Source organism: Pristis pectinata, chromosome 30 (genome assembly GCF_009764475.1).
Source record: "Pristis pectinata isolate sPriPec2 chromosome 30, sPriPec2.1.pri, whole genome shotgun sequence".
NCBI classification, from domain to species: Eukaryota; Metazoa; Chordata; class Chondrichthyes; order Rhinopristiformes; family Pristidae; genus Pristis; species Pristis pectinata.
The window spans coordinates 22795728-22807234 of NC_067434.1; the positions used below are offsets into that span (position 1 = coordinate 22795728).

An 11507-nucleotide genomic window follows, 5' to 3' on the forward strand; every position below is an offset into this window, starting at 1 on the left:
ACCCAGTCACCCACCTCATCAAGTACTTTCTCCTGGCTTCGTCAACCCCCTTATAGGAAAGATGTAATTAAACCGGAAAGAGTGCAAAGAAGATTTATGAGGATGTTGCCAGGATTCAAGGGCCTGAGTTATAGGGAGAGGTTGGGCAGGCTAGGACTTTATTCCTTGGAGTGTAGGAGCCTGAGGGGTAATTTTATAGAGGTGTATAAAATCGTTGGGGGCATAGATAGGGTGAATGCACACAGTCTTTTTCCTAGTGATAGGGAATCAAAACCTAGAGGGCATAGGTTTAAGATGAGAGGGAAAATGTTTAAAAGGGACCTGAGGGGCAACTTTTTCACCCAGAGGGTGGTTTGTATATGGAATGAGCTGCCAGAGGAAGTGGTTGAGGCAGGTACATGAACAATGTTTAAAAGACACTTGGGCAGGTACATGGATAGGAAAGGTTTAGGAGGATATGGGCCAAATGCAGGCAAAGGGGACTGGCTTAGATGGGAATCTTGGTTGGTATGGACAAGTTGGGTCAAAGAGTCTGTTTCCTTGCTGCATGACTCTCTGAATCTATGACAAATCACCTCAGAACCCACAAAACCAGAGTGAAAGCAAGTCATCCTCAGTCCCAAGGGACTGCCTCAGAAGGAGGGACACATTAGAAAATGTTAACTTCAAGATTGTTACTATATTATTGCTTGTATGGTGCTTGGTAATATTTTGTAGACAATGTTTAATTGCAATTATTTATGTAACTAATTGGGTATTGTTCCACATTAAGATTTGGGAGTTAGAAATTGATATTAAGAATTTCATGTGAAACACTGTATTCGTGGTTATATTTAGATAAAGTAACACGTTGTACAAGATGAGATTTATTAAGTGTGAGGTGTATTGCCAAGGTGATTGGAATTGTTTATGTCAGGAATAATCTTATTGAACTATTATGGTAGCGTTTCTCATTGAGAGGATTAGAAAGGGAGTAGTTTTTAGCTAAATTTATAACTGCTGATTGTATATGTGGATTTTTCAGGTAAGTTATTTATATAATTTTATAAATAATATAATATGTAAATAAATATTGTTGTCAATGGCTTGTTACCTTTTGTTTGAAAGAGAAAGCAACACAGTATAGAGGGGGTAAACTTTCTCACCGCACACGGCCAGTTCTCAAGCTTACAGCTGCAGAAAACAAATTTTATCCCCAAATTCTTAATCCTATTTCTTCAAGTCCCTTCAGATGACTGACAGGTGGGGGATGTTAGTCCCGCCCCCGTATGACTGACAGGTGTCTGTCCAATCCCGCCCCGTGTGACTGACAGGTGAGTGTCCAGCCCCGCTCCCGGGTACCTAACTTGTGTTTTCGGTCCTCCTGCCCGCAGTTGCCGGGAGCCGCGAACCCGAGTAGCAGCGATGGCGAATCCCCGAGTCTACATGGACGTGTCGGCAGGGAAGAAAGCGCTGGGTCGCATCGTCATGGAGGTAAGTTGCAGAGAAATCCCGCACACTTTACATCACACCCTGCAAACCCCCTGCAGTCTGCCCCAACGCCTCAAATCCCCTACACCTTGTCCAAAACCCCTGCAGTCTGCCCCAACGCCTCAAATCCCCTACACCTTGTCCAAAACCCCTGCAGCCTGCCCCAACGCCTCAAATCCCCTACACCTTGTCCCAAACCCCCTGCAGCCTGCCCCAACGCCTCAAATCCGCTACACCTTGTCCAAAACCCTGCAGTCTGCCCCAACGCCTCAAATACGCTACACCTTGTCCCAAACCCCTGCAGTCTGCCCCAACGCCTCAAATCCCCTACACCTGTCCCAAACCCCTGCAGTCTGCCCCAACGCCTTAAATCCCCTACACCTTGTCCCAAACCCCCTGCAGTCTGCCCCAACGCCTCAAATCCCCTACACCTTGTCCCAAACCCCCTGCAGTCTGCCCCAACGCTTCAAATCCCCTACACCTTGTCCCAAACCCCCTGCAGTCTGCCCCAATGCCTCAAACCCCCTTCACCTTGTCTCAAACCCCCTGCAACCTGCCCCAATGCTCCAAACCCCCACACCTTGTCCCAAACCCCTTGCAGTCTGTCCCAATGCTCCAAACCCCCTACACCTTGTCCCAAACCCGCTGTCTGTCCCAACCATGCCACTCACCTCCAGTCTGTCCCAACTCCCTACAGTCTCCTCAACCCCTGCAAACCCCCTTCAGTCTATCCGAGCCCTTGCTCATGCCCTACAGCCTCCCTAACTCTCCGAACCCCCTGCAAAGCTCGGCAGACTCCTCTTGCTTCTAATCCACATTTGGACAAATGGAATTCATTCCCAGCTCCAGCTGAGACATCTCAGACTTCATTGTGTCCTGTTGAATGTTATTTGAGGCATCACCGCTGCCACTGCTGTCGGGATCACAATCAGCGAACTCTCAGGAAAAATATTACTTGGAGTGCAATGCTTAAACCTGCTTGTGTGGAATGAAAAACTAACAGATTGTGCAGGAAAGTAACTGTGAAAATGCTTCATGCCTGCTCTGTTTAACTACTGCCCCTCGTGAAAATCATGCGTTAGTTTTTCCCTTAATTCTGTTTTTTTTTAATGAAAAAATGATGCTCCTATTTGAAGTGTTGAAGCTCAGAATGCCCCAGCGCTAAGGTGGGGAGAGTGTGGATGGTGCATGTTCCAGTATGTCCCCAATATATTTTACCATGTGTGCAAGAAGATAGGCAGATTTCCTTTGTCAGTGAAGAATTTTTGGATTGGCGGTAAAGCATGTTGAGTGACCAAGGGGGTGAGTGGGAGTAAGGAAACATCATTCAAATAAATCAGTGCAGGGATTCTTCGTTAGTCACAGATTTACACTGTGGTTTCAACCTTGCTGTCATGCAAGGTTGGCGACGGGCTTCTGTGAAACTTGCCCTAAATTAGTTCCTTACCATTAATTGAATGAGTGTATTTGCATCGGGAGTCAATGGCTTGATTTTGATTGCTGTGTGACCTTAGACCGCCAGCTTGGGCTCTCAGTGTCAATGTCAAACCAAAGGAAGGAACCGTGCCCACAGTGAATTGGTTCTTCAACCGGAAAAGGTAGCAAGAGAGGTTGTAAACTAGAATAATCACCCACATCTGTTTAATACACAAGATTATTCATCAAATACTGCAACCTTCTATCCTAAGACCTACACTGTGAAACATTGCAACTTGTTTTAAGGTTTGACCAGGAGCTGTTGAGACATGGTAATTCTGCAGCTGGTACCCTGCCCTGTGATTGACAGCTCTGCCGCAATCCCTCAACTGGATCTGTTCCACTCTACAATTCTTAGCGTGGTCATGCATCACATGAAGCTGAACTGGAGTTCCTGGACTCTTTAACCCACACTCCCAGGCCACCATGGGCATTTCTAAATGTAGTGAAAAACTCTAATGCAGTTAATGTAATGTTATTGAACAAGTCACACGATGACTCAGCATTTCAGAATCTGATGGAATATGTCCGAATCCAGTTGATAAATTTGGTGAGAATATACACCACAGGTGGGATGGTTGGATGGAAAACCATAGTCTCAAGCCAAATGTGTGGATGTTAAAACTGTGAAATAATGATGGAAATACTCAGCAGAAGTGGAGGGAGGAAGGGTTAACCTTTCAGGTCAATGAGCTTTTACTGACACACCTAGTCTACCATCTCCATCTCAACAGTCGAGTCGTATAACAGAAACGTGCTTGTCTCACAGCAAACAACATCAACAGCGGGTTGAGGTTACAACAGCAGCTTGGGGGCAAAGCCTTTCTTTCTGCCTAATTTTGGTCATCTGGACCTTCTGGATTTTTCTCCACTTTGAATGCCAACAATTCTGTAATCTGCAAAACAATCTAAAAATTAGATCTGCAGCACAATTCCTTTCAACTTTTTGATTTTGTCTGATTTTGGTCATCAATTAGGAATGTTCAAATCACCAGTTCATTGCCTGAGTCATGTCAATACAGTGAAACTCTGATAATCTGACACACTCAGGACTTTGGAAGTGCCAGATTTTTACAGAGTATTGGATGTTGTTCCCTATTAATACCCCCCTATATCTTTCATTCTCTTTGTTTTGCATGTTACAGAGTGTTATAATAAATTTTCCAGTGAACCTGTTTCAAGGAAGCATGGGAACTAGGGTCCTGGTGAGTTTCAGGGATGCAAGCTCAGGAAGCAGGATCTTAAAGGGGAGGGATTGCAGGAAATATTACCTGTGAGCCAGATGCCAAACTATCGAGATTTCCAAACAGTCGGACGGCAGATTATCAGAGCTTTAGGATAATTTGCTGTGCTTCAGGTTTTCATTAAAACTGCCTTTTGTTTTCCCTTTTACTTCACTGCTTCAGACGGGATGCAAGTTTGTTTGAAGCACAGGTGCAGTTTAATCTGACGTTTTTTTGTAGTTGAAGTTTGGTGTGTTGTGCTGGTTTCAATACATATTGTACCAATGAAGGTTATAGAAAGTAGCAAAAGAAGTTTTATTCTCATGCAGAAGTTGGTGGAAAACGCATTAATGGATTGTGAGATCCTCGACGTATTCAGCAAAGCTTCCCAAGCTGGAATCTTGGATACAGGGAAACAGTTGTGCATTGGTGGATATATGAGACTGTGGATGTTTACTGTCTGGTGCCTGGTACCATTGGGAGGGATGATGGTCAGGCAAGTGATTTGTCACATTAATGGCCAGAAGCATTAGATCAGTTGATAAGATGGAACAATACACAGTAAGGAGATGCAATTGGTACAGCTTTAAGAACAATTTAACAGTTAAAGTAATTAGCATTCAAAGGGTTAAACTATAAACTATCTTCTGGTAGGCATACACAAGCAGCTGGTAATGGGTAGTTGGTTTATTATTGTCAGATGTACCAAGATACAGTGAAAAGCTTTTGTTTGAATGTCATCCAGACAAATCACCCCATACTTAAGTACATCAAGGTAGTACGAAAGGAAAACAATAATAGAATGCAGAATATACTGTTACCATTAGAGAGAAAATGCAGTGGAGGTAGATTGCTATTGGTTTATTATTGTCACTTGTACTGAGGTACAGTGACAAACTTGTCTTGCATACCGTTCATACAGGTCAATTCATTACACAGTTCAGTTACCTTGAGTTAGTACAGAGTCAATTGATGTAGTACAGGTAAAAACAATAACAGTACAGAGTAAAGTGTCACAGCTTCAGAGAGAGTGCAGTGCAATAAGGTGCAAGGTCACAACAAGGTAGATCCTGAGGTCAGAGTCCATCTCATTGTATAAAGCAACTGTTCAAAAGTCTTATCACTGTCCTTAAGTCTGGTGGTATGTGCCTTCAGGCTCCTGTATCTTCTACCCGATGGAAGAGTAGAGAAGAGAGAATGTCCCGGATGGGTGGGGTCTTTGATTATGCTGGCTGCTTCACCAAGACAACGAGAGGTAAAGACAGAGTCCAAGGAGGGGAGGCTGGTGTCCGTGATGCGTTGGGCTGTGTCCACAACTCTCTGCAGCTTCTTGCGGTCCTGGGCAGAGCAGTTGCCGTACCAAGCCATGGTACATCCAGATAGGATGCTTTCTATGATAAATAAGGTGCAAGGGCTACGATGAGGTAGACTGAGAGATCAAGAGTTCATCTTTATCGTACAAGAGGTCCGTCAAGAGTCTTATAACAGTGGGTTAGAAACTGTCCTTGAGCTTGGTGGTACATGTTCTAAAGATTTTGTATCTTCTGCCCAATGGAAGGGGGGAAGAAAAGAGAGTGACCGGGGTGGGAGGGGTCCTTGATTATGTTGGCTGCTTTCCCGAGGCAGCGGGTAGTACAGATGGAGTAAATGGAGGGGAGGCTGGTTTTTGTGATGGACTGGGCTGTGTTCACAACTCTGCAATTTCCTGTGGTCTAGGGCAGAGCAGTTGCCATACCAAGCTGTCATGCATCGGATAGGATATTTTCTTTGGTGCACTTATAAAGATTAGTGAGGGTCATTGGGGACATGCTGAATTTCCGTAGCCTTTAAAGTAAGGCACTGGTGTGCTCTCATGGCCATTAGCATCTCTATAGCTGGACTCTCGCCCCAAAACATCAACTGTTCATTTCCCTCCATAGATGCTGCCTGACCTGCTGAGTTACTCCAGCATTTTGTGTGTATTGCTCCAGATTCCAGCATCTGCAGAATCTCTTGTGTCTAAGTTGTTGGTGATATTTACATCTGGGAACCAAGCTCTCAACCACCTCCACTCAGCACCATTGATACAGACAAGGGTGTGTACTCCACTCCGCTTCCTGAAGTCAATGACCAGCTCTTTTGTTTTGCTGACATCGAGAGAGAGGTTGTTGTCTTGACACCATGTCACAAGGCTCTCTATCTCCTTCCTGTACTCTGTCTCGTCGTTCTTTGAGATCCAGCCCACTATGGTGGTGTCATCTGCAAACTTGTAAATGGAGTTAGAATAGAATCTGGACACACTGTTGGGAATGTATAGGGAGTAAAGTAAGGGGCTGATGACACAGCCTCACAGAGATGTAAAATGTGGAAAAGGGTATGCAAAGTTTGGCAACCTTCCTGCATTGTGTTCAGGAATAACAAGTCTCTCTGCTAAGTGCCAACCTGGAGGTATTGAGGAATTGATTAGATGATAAGATATGAGGAACTCTTGGGTTCTCTGTGTATAGGAGTGCTTAATTTGGCTTGCAATTACTATGTGACTGAGGCATGTAATTGATTCGCTCTTTGATAGGACAATTAGAGGTTCTTGTGGCATCTTTGTCAGTGATGCACTAGGTGAACAAATATCTCTGATTCAGTGGTACATTAGCAAGAATTGACCCAATGTTTGCAAATGGATGCCAACTTGCAAAAGGCACTGAAATTAAATGCAACTGTCTTAATCAAGACACAAGAGAGACTGCAGATGCTGGAAATCTGGGGCAACACACACATTGCTGGAGGAGCTCAGAGGGTCAGGCAGCATCTATAGAGGAAAATGGACAGTCGACATTTCAGGTCGAGACCCTTTATCGGGATTGGAACGAAAGAGGGGAGGTAGCCAGTATAAAAAGGTGGGGAACGGCTGGAGCAAGACCTGGCAGGTGATAGGTGGATCAAGGTGAGAGGGGGATGGATTGGCAGGTGGGGGAGGGGGGAGAGTGGGAGGTGATAGCTGGGAGCTGATAGGTGGAAGTGACAAAGGGCTGAAAAAGATAGGATCAGTCTTAATGCAGTTGGTGTAGTGTCGAAGTAGGTGAAGAGGGATGATGTTTCAGATTCTGGAGCTAATGGTTGGGTAGGACTGGGTGAGATTTAAAAGGCTTATTGAAGATAGCTACAGACACGGGCACTCAGTTGCAGATAGTTACTGAGCTGGTGATGGCAGAAAGGTGCTGGAGCAGTGCAGTGTAACTGCAGAGGTGTCAGAATGAGTGTGGAGGGAGAATGCACAGAGGGATTAATTGATCAATTAATTGGGTTCAGGCTGTTCCGTTGTTGTAGCAGGAGCAGACACCTGCTGGAAGAAAAAGCCTAAAAATTTCCATTAGCTGGTCATGGATGTGGGAGGTGCGAGTGTGTTTGGAGATGGGTGCTGGAGTGTTGTAACTGGATTTCTTGAAGAGCAGAGTGACAGTGTAGAGTCATAGAGTCATACAGCATGGAAACAGGCCCTTCAGCCCAACTCATCCACGCTAACCAAGATGCCCATTTAGGCTAGTCCCATTTGCCCATGTTTGACTTATGTTCCTCTAAACCTTCCCATGTAATAACCAAGTGTTTTAGCTGTTGTTATTGTACCTGCCTCAGAGACTTTTTCCCAGGGCGACAATGGCTAACACGAGGGGACATAATTTTAAGGTGATTGGAGGAAGGTATAAGGGGATGTCAGGGGTAAGTTTTTTTTACGCAGAGAGTGGTGGGTGCGTGAAACGCACTGCCGGCAGAGGTTGTGGGGGCAGATACATTAGGGACATTTAAGAGACTCTTAGACACATGAATGATAGAGAACTGGGGGGCTATGTGGGAGGGAAGGGTTAGATAGATCTTAGAGCAGGATAAAATGTCAGCACAACATTGTGAGCTGAAGGGCCTGTACTGTGCTGTAGTGTTCTATGTTCTAACTACTTCCTCTAGCAGCTCGTTCCATATACAGACCACCTCTGTGCAAAGAAGTTGTCCCTCAGGTCCCTTTTAAATCTTTCCCCTCTCACCTTAAACCTAAGTTTTTGATTCCCTTTCCCCAGAAAAAAGACTATGCATTCACCCTATCTATGCACCTCTTTAAGGACAGCAGTTATGAATGAAAGAGCCAACAGAAAGGGGACTTCTCCAAGCTGGTACAAGGCCAGGGAAGCATTAACTGGTGAGATTGGTGGTTGGGGGCATGACTTGTCATGTAGCAGCCAGTACCAAGCTATGTCTTCTGACATGGACCAAGAGGCACAGAGTAAAGCTTTAGCCTTAGTCTTCTCCCTTTTCAATCTCTTTAAGTCATTTAGATTTTGTTATTTAAAAGCTGTTAGAGTCCTAGAGTCAATGAGCAATGCAGCACAGATACAGGCCCTTCGGCCCAACCAGTCCATGCCGACCCCATTGTCCACCCAGCTAGTCCCAATTTCCTGCGTTCGGTCCATATCTCTTCAAGCCCCACCCCTCCATGTACCTGTCCAAGTGCTTCTTAAATGATACTATTGTACCTGCCTCACCCACTTCGTCTGGCAGCTCGTTCCATATACTCACCACCCTCTGCATGAAAAACTTGCCCCTCAGGTCCCTTTTAAATCTTTCCCCTCTCGCTCTAAACCCATGCCCCTTAGTTTTGGACTTCCCTACTCTGGGGAAAAGACTGTTACCGTCCATCTTAAACTATGCCTCTCATAATTTTAAACACTTCTACAAGGTCGCCCCTCATTCTTAATCCAAGGAATAAAGACCTAGCCCGGCCAACCTTTCCCTATAACTCAGGCCCTCTGGTCCTGGCAACATCCTCGTAAATCTTCTCTGCACTCTCTCCAGTTTAACCACATCTCTTTTATAACAGGGTGACCAAAACTGATCACTGCAATAAAACCACTTATTTCTGTTCACAAGCTGACATTGTCCTTTCAAAATAGGTTTCCAAACATTCAATTGCAAAGGATCCAGATAATATTTTAAAGGGGTCTTAGAAATATGTTGGGGCTTGCAGTGATTTCCAAAGTGAGAAAGTTATTGATAAAGCTGTATGATAAACACAGCATCACCAATGTCCATCAGAATCTTCAGAGATGGTTCTTGTGAAGCTGTTTCTTTGCCACGTATCACTTACTGTTAAGAGCTTTCTCGACAGTACTGATTTCAATTGTTAGGCTGCAGTATTGTACTGTACATGATATCCTGATGCTGTGAACCTCTTGTCTCTTCCAGCTCAGGGCTGATGTTGTCCCAAAGACTGCAGGTGAGTCTCAGGAACCGATTGTTGAGTTGAGAAAGTCTCAGGTATTTAGATGTGCGGTCTTAATCTGAATGGCTTTGTTACCAGGGGAGACCTGATAGAAGTTTGTAAAGTTATGAGAGGCATAGATAGAGTAGACAGCCGGTATCTTTTTCCCAGGATGGAAATGTCTAATACTAGAGGGGATACGTTTAAGGTGAGATGGGGTAAGTTCAAAGGAGATGCGTGGGCAAGTATTTTTACACAGAGAGTGGTGGGTGCCTGGAATGTAGTAGTGGAGGCAAATACGATAGAGGCATTTAAGAGGCTCTTAGATAGGCACATGAATGTGCAGAGAATGGAGGGGTATGGACATTGTGTAGGCAGAAGGGATTATATTAAGGGATGAAAAAGATACCGGCTGTCTACTCCATCTATGCCTCCCCTAATCTTAGTTAGGCATTTAATTACCAGTTTAATTAGTTAGGCACAGCATTGTGGGTGGAAGGGCCTGTTGCTGTGCTGTACTGTTCTACTTTCTGTGTTGCAGAAAACTTCCGTGCGTTATGCACAGGTGAGAAGGGTTTCGGTTACAAAGGCTCAACGTTCCACAGAATCATTCCCGACTTCATGTGCCAGGTGAGGACCAATGTTCAGGGACACATCCCTGTTCTTGATTCAACAGCTAGCTAATGGCACATTCAACTTCGGATCTTGCAGGGTGGTGACTTCACGGCACACAACGGCACTGGAGGCAAGTCCATCTATGGGGAAAAGTTTGATGATGAGAATTTTGAACTGAAGCACACAGAGAAAGGTAAATGAGATGATTGTTCTAATTGTACTGAAGATCTCCACGGATGGAGTGGAAGAGGTGGGGAGTGACATGAAGAGATTTGTGTTTGTTGGTGTTACGGACTCAGTGAAAGTCCCTTTAAGATAGAGAGTGTGTGTGTATGTGTGTGTGGGGCGCGCTTACGTCAATAGAAGATAAAGGACGTAATGACGTTGTTGAAGAAGTCAGAAGGAGAGAGAGAGAGAAGGAGAGAGACACCAGCCTGCTTGTTTTCTCTATCGATGGATGAGAAACAATAACTGTGTTTGCCACTGAAATCCATGTATGGAAGTTGGAAGTAATCCGGTGGGGTTCACTTTGTTGCTGACCTGTAGAAGGAAACAGGTATATTTGTGTGTGGACGACCACGGTTCGGATGCTTTCGGGGTGAGGAAGTCACTACCGAGTAACCACTGAAGTGTCGTTTGGGTTCCATCATGGAACATTTGGATTTCGTATGTACTCTCTCTATGTTTTTCTACATCTACGTCTTATCTTCAGACAACGGTGGTTGTTGAAGAAGCCCTTGCTCATGTTTCACCTTATGGCTTGCGGAACTGAACTTTAAGAACCATTCTGGAACTGGAGTTTTGGACCTTTGTCACACACACACATGAAGAGTTTAGTTTTGGGGTTAACGTTCGAGGTTTAACATTTTTGAATTCTAACATACTAACATTTTTACTTTTATTTTACGTATTATCATAAGTAGTGATTAATAAAATAGTTTTTAACACTAAATCATGCTCAGTGTGTTTCTTTTGTTGCTGGTTTGTGACAGTTGGGAGAAGGAAAAGGTGAATTGGTTGTTGCTTAGCTTTAATTGTTTCATACCATCTTCCTTGCTGACCTCTGTTCCCCTCTCCTGAATGTCCTCTCTACTCTTGCCCGATGCCTGACTCTTTCCATCTGTACATTTTAATAAATCACCATTAAAGTGAATCTGAACACATCTGCCATCTTCCCATTGCAGTATCCTGTCCATGGCCAACTCTGGGAAAAATACAAACGGCTCCCAGTTCTTTATTTGCACCGTTTAAAACTGATTGGTAAAGTGGAGGTCATTTTTCTGTTCTATTGCAGATATTCACTGGGGCTGGGTGTTGGGAATTAATCATGTTTCTCCTTGAATATTGCAGGTTGGACAAAAGCATGTTGTATTTGGTTCCGTGGTACAAGGCATGGACATTGTGTACAAGATGGAGGGCTACGGCAGTGAAGATGGCAAACCCACAACCACTATTACCATCACTGACTGTGGACAGTTGTCCTAAAATGTTTGTGTTTG

The 11507-nt window shown here is 44.5% G+C and overlaps 1 protein-coding gene across 1 annotated transcript; it reads left to right on the top strand.

The window, feature by feature from the left end:
• The first annotated feature begins 1359 nt into the window (after positions 1-1359).
• Positions 1360-11268, top strand: LOC127584778 (peptidyl-prolyl cis-trans isomerase-like). Its single transcript, XM_052041756.1, has 5 exons — positions 1360-1473; positions 9378-9408; positions 9935-10023; positions 10105-10201; positions 11192-11268. The coding sequence occupies exons 1-5, from the start codon at positions 1405-1407 to the stop codon at positions 11257-11259; spliced, it is 354 nt and encodes a 117-aa protein (XP_051897716.1). The 5' UTR covers positions 1360-1404; the 3' UTR covers positions 11260-11268.
• The last annotated feature ends 239 nt before the right edge of the window (positions 11269-11507 follow it).